This window comes from Bidens hawaiensis, unplaced genomic scaffold, assembly GCF_021521415.1.
Source record: "Bidens hawaiensis isolate Kalapana, Puna unplaced genomic scaffold, B.hawaiensis_p1.1 tig00009139_1, whole genome shotgun sequence".
NCBI classification, from domain to species: Eukaryota; Viridiplantae; Streptophyta; class Magnoliopsida; order Asterales; family Asteraceae; genus Bidens; species Bidens hawaiensis.
In genome coordinates this window covers 259,143-275,865 of record NW_027491672.1, presented here as the reverse complement: position 1 = coordinate 275,865, position 16,723 = coordinate 259,143, and the positions used below count along the sequence as shown (strand labels likewise).

At 40.1% G+C, this 16,723-nt stretch overlaps 1 protein-coding gene across 1 annotated transcript; it reads left to right on the top strand.

Moving 5' to 3' along the window:
• Window positions 1-14,401: 14,401 nt before the first annotated feature.
• On the top strand, window positions 14,402-16,404 carry LOC143531299 (phosphatidylinositol 4-kinase gamma 4-like). The gene is made up of 2 exons (XM_077026625.1): window positions 14,402-15,874; window positions 15,946-16,404. The coding sequence occupies exons 1-2, from the start codon at window positions 15,008-15,010 to the stop codon at window positions 16,321-16,323; spliced, it is 1,245 nt and encodes a 414-aa protein (XP_076882740.1). The 5' UTR covers window positions 14,402-15,007; the 3' UTR covers window positions 16,324-16,404.
• The last annotated feature ends 319 nt before the right edge of the window (window positions 16,405-16,723 follow it).

Genomic DNA, 16,723 nt, shown 5'->3' with positions numbered 1-16,723 from the left:
GCGACACACTAGGGGCGCAGATTGCCCCGGATGCAGAAAACCCTGAGGAAGAACCCGAGGAAGATACTGAGGAGGATGCACACTCTGACGTGTTCTCAGGCGACGACATCTCAGGATGATAACACCTAGATGTCTGGAAGAAACGCTGGTCATGGTCGCGGTAACATTAACCTAACCGCAGCAGAACTCCAAACCCTACTGAATGACCATGCGGCGGCCCTCTAGCTGCGCACGTTCAGAATCAAGCCAGAGGTCAAGCCGGAGCCTGTACTTTCAAGAACTACCTGGAATGCAAGCCCAATTCGTTTAAGGGCACTGAGGGAGCCATAGGTTTCCTGCGTTGGACTGAGAAGGCAGAATCAGCTTTCGAGATGTGTAACTGTCCACACCGCCAGTAGGGTCAAATTTGCTGCTGGAACAGTAGAAGATTCTGCTCTCACTTGGTGGAACTCCAATGTGCAAATTCTTGGGTTGGAATTGGCGAACGCTATGAACTGGGAAGAGTTCAAGAATATGATTCGGGAAGAGTATTGTCCTAGAGAAGAAATCGCGAAGTTGGAATCTGAGTTTTGGTCGTTGAAAATGGTGGGTTCCGAGATTGAAGCCTACACCACCCATTCCCACGAGCTAGCAGTGATGTGTCCACGGATGGTAGACCCGCCGAGTAAGAGAATCGAGATGTATATCGATGGGCTGGTACCACAAATTCAGGGTATGGTGACGTCTTCCAAACCGGCTACAATTCAACAAGCGATCTGGTTTGCTCACAAACTGACGGACCAGACAGTGACACAAGGTGCGTTACCACCTAGAGGTTCAACCTCTAAAACCCGTGACAACTTAAGCACTGACAACAACAACAACCCGAGCAATGGAAAGAGGAAATTCGACAACACCAGGTCCTCATCATCGAACCCCTCACAGCAACAAAACTACCGTAAGCCCGAACTCACTCAAAGCTTCAATAACCAGGGTTCCACCAATAACAACAACGGTGTCGGGCAGGGTTCGAGTGGCTATGCTGGGAAGTACCCGAAATGCAACAAGTGCAACTATCACCATGCTGGCGCATGCGACCGTATCAAGTGTCTGAGATTGTAACATCCCGAAATTTCTAAGTAATATTTAATATATTATTTTGTCGGGTGAAATAAACGAGTTAGTGGAACAGCATAATATGAAGACTTAGTAGGATAATTAGATGGGTTTGGATATGGACCAAAAGGAAATATGGGCCTTCGGTCCATGGGCTTGAGGGAGTATAAATACCCCCTTAAACCCCAATCCTTTCCATTCCATCCATTTATCCATATCTCTACACACACCCAAAACACACACACCACATACACCGCCGACGGCCGAGGAGAGGAACGAACAAGATCCGAGAGAGGGTGAGCGATTAGTTGTGATTAAACAAGTTAAACGAGATCCAAACAAGCTCAAAAAGGTATGATTCTTGATCTTTGAAGTTTAAAGATCCAAGCTTTATAGTGTATAAACGACCGAAAACGGTTGGGGAACGTAGTGGGTGATGTTGAACCATAACAAGGGTGTTAAAATCGCCAAAATGCTTGATAGAAACCAAACAGCGGCTGGACTGGGCAACTTCGCCGCGAACTGGGCAACTTCGCCTTCAAAGCGATAACTTCGCCTTCAAAGCGATAACTTCGCCTGACGCCAAGTTCTCCTAATTGATAACTTCGCTTACGGCCAAGTTCGCCTAACTGGTAACTTCGCCTGAGGCCAAGTTCGCCTAATTGATAACTTCGCTTACGGCCAAGTTCGCCTAACTGATAACTTCGCCTAAAGCTAAGTTCGCCTGATGACAACTTCGCCTAAAGCTAAGTTCGCCTGATGACAACTTCGCCTAAAGCTAAGTTCGCCTGATGACAACTTCGCCTAAAGCCAAGTTCGCCTAAGGTTTAACTTCTCCTAAAGTCAAGTTCGATTAGAAAATAGATTAAAAACGATAAGTAAAAGTAAGCTAATACTAGGCCACCAGATTAAATCAGGCGAGTATTGATACGTGTAACTTATACAGTCAGCCGAGCTCAGTTAAAGAAGGGATTTACAACTATCGGAGGAAGAAGCAGAGTTCAGGTGAGTTTCTAGCCCCATTCCTTGTTATGTTTTCGGGGCTGTGTGCATACTCGATGTGAAGTGTGAATACACTTACCTTAAGTGGTAAGTGTATGCTATAGATGTTATACGAGGTATATGTTTTATAATGCTTGTCGGTACGTGAACGATCTTCGGATATTGCACGTATCGCCAAGGATAGTAAATTCCAAGTGGTTGATAGCGTGTATGAATGTTACGATGTGACTTGTTCATTACGTAAATACTGAACTGATATGAAGTGTGATATAGGCAGGTAGAGGTAGAGTGTGTTAGAAGTGGCAAGAATCTAAGGGTGTTAGTGGCATAACGTGAGCGCGTGATAGGGAAAGCCTGTACGTGCCATCGTTATTACGTGGGTATGAATGCTATGATGTGACTTGCTTATTATGTAAATGATATGAAGCATGTTGTAGACAAGTAGAGGTAGAGCGTGTTAGAAGTGGCAAGAGTGTAGTAAGAGTGTTAGTGGCATGACGATAGTACGTGGTAGGGTAAGCCTATACGTGACTACGTCATTAAAGTGGCAAAGTGGCAAAGTGGCATAACGTTATACGTTATTAAAGTGGCAAAGTGGCATAACGTTTTACGTTATTAAAGTGGCAAAGTGGCATAACGTTTTACATTATTAAAGTGGCAAAGTGGCATAACGTTATACGTTATTAAAGTGGCAAAGTGGCAAGGTGGTAGGTGTAAATAAGAGGCTAAGTGGTAAGGTAAGCAGGTTAGATGTGAAAGTGTGAATACACTTACCTTAAGTGGTAAGTGTATAGATGTTATACAAGTAGCTATTATGTAATGCTTCTCGGTACGTGAACGATCTTCGGATATTGCACGTATCGCCAAGGATAGTGATTGTCAAGTGGTTGTTAGTGTGTATGTATTCTATGATGTGACTTGCTTATTATGTAAATATTGTATTGATATAAAGTGTGCTGTAGACAAGTAGGGGTAGATTGTGATAGAAGTGGCAGAGTCTAGTAAGAGTGTTAGTGGCATGACGATAGTACGTGGTAGGGTAAGCCTATACGTGACTTCGTTATTAAAGTGGCAAAGTGGCATAACGATATTCGTTATTAAAGTGACATCAAGTGGCATAAAGTGGCATAAGTGGCTAAGCTGTAGGGGTAATTAAGAGGCTAAGCTATAGGGGTAATTAAGTGGTTAAGCAGTGGCATGTTAGACTGTGGACTATGTGTCTTCGGATACGTATATATTGTATGTAGTGGTTGTATGATAAGTTGCTTGATTAACTAGAACTCACTCAGCGTAGCTGACTTTTAGTCTGCATGCAGGTGAGTAGAATGAGACAGCTAGCTTGAGCGGGCACATGGTGGGCGAATAGGAGACTGGCATCTGAAGACTCAAGATGTTTTAATGTAATTGACGTTTATTTTGAAAGACAAGAATGTTTAATTAAGGCAAGTTTTGGATTGCTGTAACGTTTCATGAAAGTTTTTATATTCCGCGAAAGTTTTAATGAACTCTGATATGTAAGAACTGTGTTTATGAGTAAATCCGACGCTAAAGTAGGGCTACCGGGTTCGGGGCCTTACAGAGATGCGGAAAAATGGGTCATCAGGCCAAAGACTGTAGGGGAGACCTAGCGACAAAGGGTGCTCCTAAACAGCCTACGGCGACTAAAGGGTGTTTCAAGTGTGGTCAAGAGGGTCATTTCAGGAAGGATTGCCCCAAACTAAAGCAGAATGAGAACAATGGAGGCAACAACAGTGGCAGAAGTAGTGGTAAAGGTAGAGCTTTCGTCATCGGGTCGGGCCAGGCCCGCATCGATCCGAATGTGGTTACCGGTAAGTTTCCAGTGAACGACTGTTTTGTTTATGTTTTGTTTGACACTGGAGCTGATAGGAGTTTTGTATCGAGACTTAACTCCAACCCCGTTAGATGCTAAGTTTCCTGTCGAATTAGCTGACGATAAGTCTATAGAAATAACTCATGTACTTGCGGGATGTAAGTTGAAACTGTCGGGTCATACTTTTGATATCGACCTCATACTTTTTACACCTGGTAGTTTCGATGTCGTTGTCGGCATAGACTGGCTATCCGAGAACCGAGCGGAGATTATATGTCACGACAAGATAGTCTACATCACTACCCCTTCCGGCGAGATCATTCCGATCCAGGGCGAGAAGAGCGGCATGACCACCAGCGTCATCACCCTCATGAAGGCGCAGAAATATCTACGAAAGGGTTATCTGGCAATTTAGCTCATATTGTCGAGAAATCCACGGAGGAGAAGCGAATCAAAGACATACCGATTGTGCGAGATTTTCCGAAGTCTTCCCGGAGGATTTTCCTGGACTCCCACCTATTCGACAAGTCGAATTCCAAATCGAATTGACCCCCGGTGCAGCACCCCTTGCACGAGCCCCGTATCGGCTCGCACCGGCAGAGCTTCAGGAGTTGTCCACCCAATTGAAAGATTTGTTGGATAAAGGTTTTATCCGACCTAGCTCATCACCATGGGGAGCCCCTGTCTTATTTGTCCGAAAGAAGGACGGGACTTTCCGCATGTGCATCGACTACCGAGAGCTGAACAAGGTGACGATCAAGAACCGTTATCCCTTACCCCGAATTGATGATATGTTCGACCAGCTGCAAGGATCGAGTTACTACTCGAAGATCGATCTGAGATCTGGTTACCATCAATTAAGAGTGCGCGAAGAAGACATTTCAAAGACGGCATTCAGAACTCGGTACGGTCACTACGAGTTTTCGGTTATACCTTTTGGCTTAACCAACGCACCGGCCGTATTTATGGATCTCATGAACCGAGTATGCAAGGCGTACCTCGACAAGTTTGTGATTGTTTTTATTGATGATATCCTCGTCTACTCCAAGAACAAGACCGACCACGAAGAACACCTAAGGTTAATTCCGGAATTGCTAAAGAAGGAACAACTGTACGCTAAACTCTCGAAATGCGAATTTTGGCTTCGTGAGGTTCACTTCTTAGGACATGTGATCAATGAGAATGGTATCCATGTCGATCCCGGCAAGGTAGAGGCCATCAAAAACTGGGAAGCACCTAAGACTCCGACTGAGGTGCGACAATTCCTAGGACTGGCTGGCTACTACCGACGTTTCATCGAGGGATTTTCAAAGATTGCTCAACCCCTCACCGCTTTGACTCACAAGGGTACTAAGTACAATTGGGGTGACGCGCAGGAATCTGCCTTCCAACTGCTGAAAACCAAACTCTGTAGTGCCCCTATCCTAGCCCTCCCCGAGGGAACGGAAAACTTTGAAGTGCACTGTGATGCATCGATACAAGGTCTCGGTTGCGTGTTGATGCAACTCGAGAAAGTTATAGCCTATGCCTCTCGACAACTACGGATTCACGAGAAGAACTACACGACCCATGACTTGGAACTCGGAGCTGTGGTGTTTGCTCTTAAGATATGGAGGCATTACTTGTACGGTACCAAGTTTACCAATTACACCGACCACGAGAGTCTCCAACATATCTACGATCAGAAGGAGCTGAACATGCGACAGCGTCGTTGGGTCGAGCTGCTTAAGGATTATGATTGTGCCATCAAGTACCACCCTGGCAAGGCCAATGTAGTGGCCGATACTCTCAGCAGGAAAGAAACCGATAAACCTAGACGAGTGCGAGCATTACAACTCACGATTCACGCCAACTTACCCGATCAGATTCGCGATGCGCAACTCGATGCCTTGAAAGACGATAATCTCCCATCAGAACTCATGCGAGGCATGAACAAGCAACTCGAAACCAAATCGGACGGGGTCCGATATTTCGAAAACCGGATTTGGGTCCCTCGATACGGGGAGTTGAGAACTCTAGTGATGGACGAAGCACACAAGACCCGATATCCCATTCACCCTGGCTCAGATAAAATGTACCATGACTTAAAGACACTTTACTGGTGACCAAACATGAAAGCCGATATTGCCACCTACGTGAGCAAATGTTTGACTCGTGTAAGAGTCAAAATAGAATATCAGAAACCATCTGGCCTGCTACTGCAACCGGAACTTCCAACATGGAAATGGGAACACATTTCCATGGATTTCATCACGGGATTACCCAAAACACCGACGGGATGCGATACCATCTGGGTGATCGTTGACCGGTTGACTAAGTCTGCACACTTCTTAGCAATCAAGGAATCAGACAAAATGGAAAGACTAACTCGCATCTATATGAAAGAAGTAGTGTCTAGACACGGAGTGCCTGTCTCAATCATATCTGATCGAGATTCCCGCTTCACTTCGCACTTTTGGAAGTCACTACAGAGTGCACTAGGCACCCGCCTTGATATGAGCACAGCATACCATCCTCAGACGGATGGGAAAAGTGAGCGCACCATTCAGACCTTGGAAGACATGTTGCGTGCATGCATGTTGGATTTCGGAAAAAGTTGGGGACCTCACTTACCTTTGGTAGAGTTTTCGTATAATAACAGCTACCACGCTAGCATTAAAGCAGCGCCGTTTGAAGCGTTGTATGGACGAAAGTGTCGATCACCTCTCTGCTGGGCAGAGGTGGGTGATAGCCAAATCACTGGTCCAGAATTAGTACTTGAAACCTCTGAAAAGATTGTCCAAATCCGAAACCGCATGGCAGCAGCACGAGATCGCCAAAAGAGTTACGCCGACAAGCGCCGAAAACCTCTGGAATTCCAAGTGAACGACCAAGTTTTACTCAAAGTCTCACCTTGGAAAGGTGTAGTCCGCTTTGGAAAGCGAAACAAACTCAACTCACGATACGTTGGCCCATACCGGATAACTGAGCGCATTGGTCCGGTAGCGTACCGACTGAATTTACCAACGGAACTCAGTAGCGTACACAATGTATTCCATGTATCCAATTTGAAGAAATGCATTTCCGATGAAACCCAAGCAGTTCCTTTGGACGAGCTACAAGTTGATGAACAGCTACGCTTCATCGAAGAACCAGTCGAAGTTTTGGATTGGGAAACCAAAACACCCAAGCACAGAAAAATTCCAATCGTTAAGGTTCGTTGGAACTCGAAACGTGGACTGGAGTTCACGTGGGAACGCGAGGATCAAATGATGAAAAAGTATCCTCACCTTTTTGAAGGGTTGACCAAACACCGAAAACCGCGAAAGCCGTCAAACCGTCAGAAATCACCAGAGGTATGAATTAAATTTGGGACGAAATTTCTTTCTACTAGGGATTGATATGACAAACTGAAAATTTTTTTTCTTGCTTTTTCAGACACCCATCGCGACTTAACTCAAATTTTCGGGACGAAAATTCTTTCAACATGGGAATGATGTGACACTCGTCAATTTCAGGTTAACTCCGTTAATCCAAACTCCGTCAATTCAAACTTAAGATCACTCTATAACGCACATCTCATTACATTTAAACTAGGGTTTTAAATGACGCTTGACAATCACTCACATGTAGTCTTTCGGGATTGCACCGAAACACAAACGATTTGACGCAAACCATTGGTGAATAAACGACAAATATCCAAACAATAATTATTTGATAATTATGTATTAGGCTTATGTGTTATGTGATAATATTGTGTAGAACATTAACTCAAGATGCAAAAAGCTACTTTATGCTAGAAAAGTAATAACTAAAAGTTGAGGGGCCTTTGTGTAACATATTATTAATAATACTAAAAACCCTAATCCCCACCCCTCCCTCCTCAAACCCGATCGGCCCTCACCACCCCCTTGCGACGGCAGCCACCACCAACACCATATTACTTCCGTTTTGGCCTTGTTTTTCATAATCGGAGCATCCCGCACTTGTTTCTAGGCATCTCTCACTTTCCTCTTGCTCGTTTCTGCGTTTTTAAGGTATAAACATAAAACCCTAATTTTGTAAATCATGTGTTAAGTGTTCATATGCTTTGTTTTAATTAGATGATGCTTGATTATGCTTCGGTTATTGATTTAGATGATCATGTGTGATTTTGAACGGTGAAAGATTGTTAGATCATTGATTGTTTGTAAACCCTAGAGGGTTTACTACTGATTTTTATGGATAATTATGTTTATTTCATGATTGGAGATATGTCGTATGCTTAGGATGCATGCTAGACGATTGTGTGTGCTTGCTGATTTTTAACAGCAGTGATAGTTAAACTTGAACGAGGCGTAACTTCTTAAATATAAAACCAAACTGGAATATTTATGAGTCTAAAAGGTAGTGCTCTGAGTCTAGTTTTCAGAAAACCCAACCACGCCTGATTTGGAGGTGTTTTGGTTGCTCAAACGATTTAAATGTGATCAAAGGTCAAAACTGGTACTGGACAGATTGTAAGTTATGTTTAGACAACTGTAACTGAATGTTAATGTGGTAATTGGTCGAGATTGTTAACACTACAGTGTACTAGGTTGAGTCTAGCTTCTATAAAGTCCAATTTTGTAATTTTTGGACGGGTAAAAGTTAACTTTTATTATTTTACAAAACTGAAGTGCAAGTCTGAATTGTGAGACCTGCTGTTAGGCTGTTTTGTAATTATCATATCTCATGAACTACAAGACCAAATGGGTTGGTTCCACTTCTGGAAGTTAACATGTTGAGTTAAGAAACTAACCCAATTAGTCTTGCATTAATTGGGTTTTTCATTTAACGGGAATAACAAATAACATTCTATTGCGCACGATTTTGACTGCTGTGAGTTTACTGTAATGTTTTGGTCTTTGTGAGAAATCTACGTGGAATAAAAATACAATAAAAATAGTTCTGGAAACCCAACTCATGTGTGCTTTTGTGACGATTTTTGGTGAATTAATTGATATATTATGATCTGTTGAATAGAGTAATCTTTCAAGTAGAAATCTGTCTTGATAAAACTAGCTGCTGAACTATGTGAAAATACATGAAACGTGCTTGTTGTTAGATAATTGCTATGTTTTTTTTGACTAAATTGCCCTTGTGGGGAATGATTGCTAGTAATGTACAATGTTAGTACTTGATACTTAAGTAGTTGTATACATATGTAACGTGTCACCAATGTGTTTGTCGAGTCACACATAATTCACAAACGAAACACGAAACGTATCTCATGCATAGGTATTATGTGCCGAGTCTAGAGACTCAATAATAGTTCCAACACTTAGAAAATCTCATTCTTGTTTTAGAACGCTAGTGAGGATTTTCTGTGACGCGCATCTCTTGGTTGACTTGTTTTTGAATTCTTCGCAAACAGTGAGTTTCACGTTCCCCTTTTACTCTTTTAAACGCTTTTTACTTGGGGGAGATAACATACTCCAAAACGCTTTAGATTTTGTTATTAGTTATATATCACTTGTAAAGGCTAAGTGGCAAACGAAACAACTAAAGTCCTTCATAACATCGAACCGTTTAGTATTTGTATAAAAGTGAGTCATTGTTGAGTAGTACTACTGGGTTTGACAAACCCCACCCAAAGCTAAACTCGACTGGAGGTCGAGTGGGTGTAATCTTGGCTAACACATTTTCCATGGTCGGGATAGACATGGTGGAAAGGCAATTGATAAACAGTCAGCTTCGGTGTCGAACACTTAGTAATACTTGTTGTATAGGCTAGCTACCTATCGATATATAATTGATTTAACATTATCTGGTAACGCAAACGCAAACGCAAAACGCAAAACGCAAACGCAAACGCTTTATTTATATAAACTTGTGAACTCACCAACCCCGTGTTGACACTTTTAGCATGTTATTCTCAGGTAGCCGAGGCGAGCGCGCGGTATAGGAACATGCATTACATTGAACTCTATCGTTTTTGCAAACTTGTTTTTAAACTGTCATTAATTGGGTTATAAGTCGTCCTGCGTGACGCAACACTTGGTTTATGAATTTACGCTTCCACACTAATTTACACTCAAATGTTTCATGGTTTGAAAACTTTATTTATGGTGTTTGATTATAACTAATGATTCTGATCCTGTTAGTTCACACCCTCTGACGGTAAAACTCCGTTAGTGGATTTTGAGGGTGTGACATTGTAATTCTTCAGAACGCAACACGTGTCCTTTGATACGCTCCTCATAAGTCTTTAACCTTCCGACAACATCCTCAAAACCGACTGTTTTAAGGTCTAACACTTGCTCGAGGGATGCTACGACTTGGATAAACCGGCTCGGCAGGCTTGTGAAGAATTTCTGGACCAGCTTCCTTTCTTCATACGGTTGTCCAAGTGTGGCTGCTTTAGAAGAGATCGCGGTTATTCTCGAGGCATACTCGTCAATGGTTTCGGTTTCTTTCATCGCCATACCGTCAAATTCACGTATTAACGTATGAAGTCTAGCATCCTTCACACGTTCCACACCCATATTTCTTGACTTTATGGCATCCCACATCTCTTTTGCCAATTTAAAAATTACCGATTTGAAGTATCTGTTCCTCGGGAATCGACTGGAACAGAAGCGCCTTCGCGATGTTATTTTGCTTTGCGTCATTAGAGCCCGGGTCAATCACATCCCAAACTCCATGAATCCCAAAAATAACCTCCATATGCATACTCCATATCGTGTAGTTTGTTTTCGTCAAACGCGGACACTGAAACAACCCAGAGATCGTCTCCTTTTTCGCTTGGTTCGCGTCACCCATCTTGGTTCTACGAGTATAAGTTTTTTAAAAATCCTTTAGTGTAACTGGTTCAATTTTTCCAGCCTACATAACAAAACTCGGTTCCGAATCTGATCCGAACACGCCTTTCGATTTCAAAGACACAACAATGCCTTTTTTTCAATGAAATTGCAATTGAAATCAAAATATTATTGTTGTGCCTTCCTGACCAAAGACTCTATTTGTTTGGTGAATTATTAATAAATAATAGAATTTAGTTTACTGAATACTCACGTGAGAGGTTGGACAACCTCCACCTTGTAATTGTACCTACTTCACAATTACCTCAACAAAGGAACAAGATTCTAAATCACCAACCACTTGATATTCTTTTCTTTCGCTGACCAGATTCAAACAATCGTCCACCGATTGAACTATCAAAATCAGAACTCAGGTTATCACTGCTCTGATTTAGCTGAACGAACCTTCGACAATTGCAAGTTTCTGATAACCGGACAAAGTTCCCTCACGTCGCGGGTTTTGATTCCGGTGGCAGGTTCACGTTGATCGATTGCTGCTGCTTCCACCTCACGTCACAGGTTTGGATGCCGCTATTGCCTAATCGATTGAACGCCGGTTGCAGGTTTGATTCCGAACACAGGTCCGATTGTAAAGCTCTGATACCAATTAATGGAATTGGTACCGGGTATTGAACACGAACTCAGACTCGCTAATTTGGCTAACACCCAAACACGAATATTATTATTGAGAAACTTCACAAAACTCAATTACCTGATTACACAGTTACAATCTCTAAACCCCAAAGCACGGGTATTTATAATCTAACCTATCACGTTTAGACTACAACTAGGATTGCTAAATAATAGGACATGATAATTATACTAACAATTAAATCTAAGCACATTTAATTGTTTATATTTATCCACTCCTTAAATCTCGTTACTTAACCTTGCACGCCAAGTAACGGCCTTTAACCGAAATTCCCAACAATATGCGTATTCAGTTTATATCAACGAATGATCAAAATTACAAATTTACAATCATCTCTCAAAAGATTCAACATGTTCTTGCAGTCCAAGCACATGTCGTTCTTGGCCTTAACTTGTGAGGGGATATTAGATCACAATGTAACTGCAAATATGAATTGTAATTTATAACCCCTCTCTTGTAAACTTTAATGACAACTACCAATACAAGCACAATTGCACAAGTTTTACTTCATCCATATCGATACTAGTCGGTGATTCGCTTGGATCATAATCATCAAATACGATTCTTCAAAGTCTAGCCACGGACTGACAAAATATAGGATATCTTCTCCATGGAGCCAACATAAGCATCACAAGTGATAATATTAGCGTCAATGTGTTATATATCAAGCTTCATAGACAGGTAGTGGTGGCAGGACTCGAGATTCAGGAGCTTGATAAAGAACTCATTGATGCCAATATTATCAGTCACGTGAGGTGCGGATGTTCAAAATTGTTCCATGTATCATCCTAAATAAACAAGAAATAAAAGGTTTGAATAACGAAGCATAATTGGTAATATAGCGAACACGAGACAATGAGTACAAAGCAATAAGCATAATTGATACATCAATTCAGTGCACATAACAATAATACTGCCATAAAGCCATCTATAACACGTCTGGTTTTTGTCATCAACTGCCGTTAAATAACTTGTTAACACAATGTAAAATAATCATTGTATTTCTCTGCTTATATTCCAAATATATAAAATTCACCAGATTTCGAACCCCAATGGACCCAGTCACCCGAGCCGTTGGGGTTTTTATAAAATTTTCACATTGATTTAAGAGATATAATGTTATTATACATTGAATGTAACAAGTTTTTTAATATCGATTAGTAAAAAGGACCAAACAATGTTAGTGATGGGTGAAACATAGTGTATCTTATGGGAATGGAAGCCGATCTTAACAACAAATTATGTCGAATAAGATATTTAAGAAGTTTGTTGACCAGGTAATGCCGAAGATGATGCAAAAGTTTGGATTACAAATAATATAACTCTATATATATTCCCCTGATTTTAATGTATCATAATAGAAAAGAAATTATCGGATGAATTTCTTGGAAAAAGAGGCATTTGAAAACAATATAAATAACTATTATACTTGTGTAAAACGATATAAATAAATATAATGAATATTCTTAAGTTTCTTCCTATAATCATAGTTTGTATTTGAAATTTGAAATCTTAGTAGGAGTTCTTGTCATGGTATGCTTAATCATTTAAGAAAAATTAAGTTGTAAATAATTTTTATTTTTATATCCGATTATTATATGAAAGACTTACTGCACGTATACCTTTTCAAATGGACAAGAAAAAAAAAGACCTCGAATAAAACTATGAAACGAATACACGATGCATAGCTCCGGCCACATGATACCAATATCATCCATCATGTGACCGGAGGTTATATGCTAGTCGTTCATAATTGTTACATGTATTTTTCTAAATAAACAAGAATTGAATAGTTTGTATTATGAACCATGAACTGGTAATATCATGAGCATGAATGCGACAACAAGAACAGGGAATCTAAAATATTTAGAATGCTTAACAATGTCAATGATTTAATTTTAATGTATATGACAATAATGTCATGGGATATAGACAATAATTAAATCAATTAACAAAGATGATTCATGAAAAAATGTTCAGGGAGAAATATCAATGCTACACAAGTAAAAGGATAGGATTTCGGGTTAGTCCATCTTGAAATTTATAACACAAAATTCAAATATAAGAACAAATCAATACACAAATAAATTACATAATATGGATTTGAATATTCATGTCAATTCAATTTGAAAATCACATATTCGAATTCAAGGACCTCTCTCTAAATTTAAGAAAATTTATTAGTAATACTTCTTTATCGGAATTTGTATCTCTATCTCCAAATTCGAATTTTGATGATTACCCTAACCATTTCAGTTTGTACTCGAGCAAATAAGAAAGAATAAAGAAATAATATAAAAATACATAGAAATAAATATGAAGAACGTGATGTGAAAGGTTAAACAACATTTATAGCTAAATTAGTGAAAAAATGATTTTACTTTAAGAAACACAAAACACTATACATGTCTACATTTTACTTGGGATGTTATATACAAACACCATCCCTATAATGTTTATACAGACCTATACGACTTATATAGGCTTACAAGACCTTTATAGACAATGCATGCATGTCAGTGTCACACGAACAAAGAAATCATAGTCACCAATTGTTGCAAGCTATACGACTCGTATCTCGTATAGAACTTGCAACTCCGTCAGACCTATACAGATCATATAGGTCTATTCGACCTGTATAGACATTGTTTGCATGGCAATGATCAGCTTGTCAATCTGTAGTCCAATGCGTATAGCCCTATACGGTCCACATAGGGTTGCTTTTTAGAATTTTTTGATGAAAACGTGAAAGATTTGTAAGATGGTTTATAAAATTCTACCAAAAATTGTTTAACCGAATGTAAGATTGGGATTTAAGATTCTATTAAAAATAATATAAATAACTTATTTAAGTTAATTAATTTTTATCATGCTTAGTTATCTTATTATCTAGATAAGTGTTGTAACTTGTAACATAGAACCATATAAATCTTATAGTTGATGTTACAAATGTAGCATGTGCTTTACTAACATGTATAATCAAGTATTTGACAAGTGCAATACACATAAAGCACTCATGAGTGTTTACTTTATTCAAATGTACATGTATTATTAAACAAAAGCTACAACACATAAAAAGACGAGACCGCTCGAAAGGCCCAGGTCAAGACAGTACCAACACCCCCAACGGCTATATTTTCCTTCTCTCGTTATCCCGGAATCATAAATCCATCTGAAACAAACCCTAGAAACCAATTCACATCAACAAATCATACCAAATTCATCCATTTCTTCAAATTGGCCTTACATTCTTTCAATTCAGGTAACAATCTACTCAACCCAGAAATGAATTGCGTTTTGGAGCACATCTGAAACAAACCCTAACACCGATTCACATCAACGAATCATACCAAATTCATCAATTTCATTAAATTGGCTTTAGATTATTTCAATTCAGGTAACAATCTACCCAACCCTGAAATGAATTGCATTTTGGAGCCAATTGACGAAAACGCCCTTTTGATACGACCCAATTAGGGTTTTGTTTGTATTGATCTTGTAAGTAATTTGAAGATTTGTGTATTCATAATCTTCAATTTGATTGAAATGTGTGAAATATTGTAATTAAAGAAGAAGAGAGTGAAGAGGTGATAAAAAGTTTGACTTTTTGTGAGTCAAACTGAAACAATGTCAGCTGTTGTTGATGTGGGTTTGGGTCCGATTCATATGGGTTTTGCTCATAATGTTCACAAACCCATTGTCATATACCTAACTGTTGCCGGTTCAGTGATTCCCATGTGTATTTTGGAGTCCGATTCGGTTGCATCGGTCGAGTTAAAGGTTCAAACATGTAAAGGGTTTCTAGTCAAGAAACAAAAGATACAGAATCTTGGTTACTTGTTGCAGCCTGTTATTGTAAACCCTTATTTGAAAATCCCTAATGTGATATGGAGTATGTTAAATTCAGCGTCTAAAGGTTTGAAATTTGGGAAGAAACCGGTTAGATCGACCGAAGGCACGGGAGGCACGTATTTTATGCGGCACGCGGTGGGTAACGAAACTGTTGCTGTTTTTAAACCCGTAGATGAAGAGCCGATGGCAGTTAATAACCCAAACGGGCTTCCGGTGTCAGAAACCGGTGAAGGGTTAAAGAGAGGGACTAAAGTAGGTGAAGGTGCTTTGAGAGAAGTTGCAGCCTATATCTTAGACCATCTGTTGACCGGACCCCGGTCAACGAACCGTGTGATGGGTTTTGCGGGCGTGCCACCGACGGTCATGGTTAAGTGTTTGAGCCCGGAGTTTAATCATCCGTTAGGGTACGTTGGCGGGCCCGAGAATGTAAAAGTTGGATCTTTACAAATGTTTGTGAAAAACTGTGGAAGTTGTGAAGATATGGGGCCGAGGGACTTTCCGGTTGAAGAGGTGCATAAGATCACGGTTTTGGATATAAGAACCGCGAATGCTGATAGGCACGCGGGGAATATTTTGATGAACCGAGAAGGGGGTCGGATTGTGTTGACCCCTATTGACCATGGATACTGCTTGCCCGAGAATGTAAGAACTCAAAACTATATATTTTTTGGTCCTTAATTTTGATAATAATATGATTTCTTGGTTTTTTATAGTTTAAAGACTGCACATTTGATTGGCTGTATTGGCCACAAGCGCGTGAACCGTACTCAAAACAAGTTATCAGCTATGTAAACTCATTGGATGCAGAGGAAGACATAGCACTTTTGAGGTCACACGGGTGGGACCTATCGCGAGAGTGTGCACGCACATTTCGCATTGCCACCATGCTTTTGAAAAAAGGTGCATCAAAAGGGCTCTCGCCTTTTGCCATCGGTCAAATCATGTGCAGAGTAAAGGTTAACGAAGAATCCATGATTGAGAAGATGGTTAAGAAAGCTCATGAGTCCATGCTAAAGGGAATGAACGAGGGTTCGTTTCTTGAAATTGTGTCTGAAATCATGGATTTTGAACTCGAGAATATGCGTGTTTAGGTATACGTGTGTCATGTATGTATGTAATTGATTTGGTTTGGATGGAGTGATGTGTTGCTTCTAGTTTTATTGTGAAGTGTTTGCTTATTAAGAGCAATACTAATAAAAGTGTGATCAGCAATGGTGTTTTTTTAGATCTCCTTGCTGAATTTGGCTTTTGTAGTTACATGCTTTGTATCCACTTTCTAACAAAGTTCTTGTTGTGAAATGTGAATCATAATCATTCTATTTAAGAGAGAAGGCTTGTAGATTCAAGTTTGGATGAGCTTCTGTCTTTTATCTATGAGATAACTTGCAGATTGTATCATCTAAATTTTGCAAGTACACAAAACATGCCTAAAGTTCATATTTTGTCACATTTTTCGTCATTTCAACTAACCAGCATTTTCCTTGTAGTTTT

What these genes read in the sequence shown, in the direction of transcription:
- LOC143531299 (XM_077026625.1), top strand. Translation starts at nt 15,008, where the DNA reads ATGTCAGCTGTTGTTGATGTGGGTTTGGGTCCGATTCATATGGGTTTT. An exon ending in GATACTGCTTGCCCGAGAAT is followed by an intron (nt 15,875 to 15,945) that starts GTAAGAACTCAA and finishes GGTTTTTTATAG; the next exon opens with TTTAAAGACTGCACATTTGA.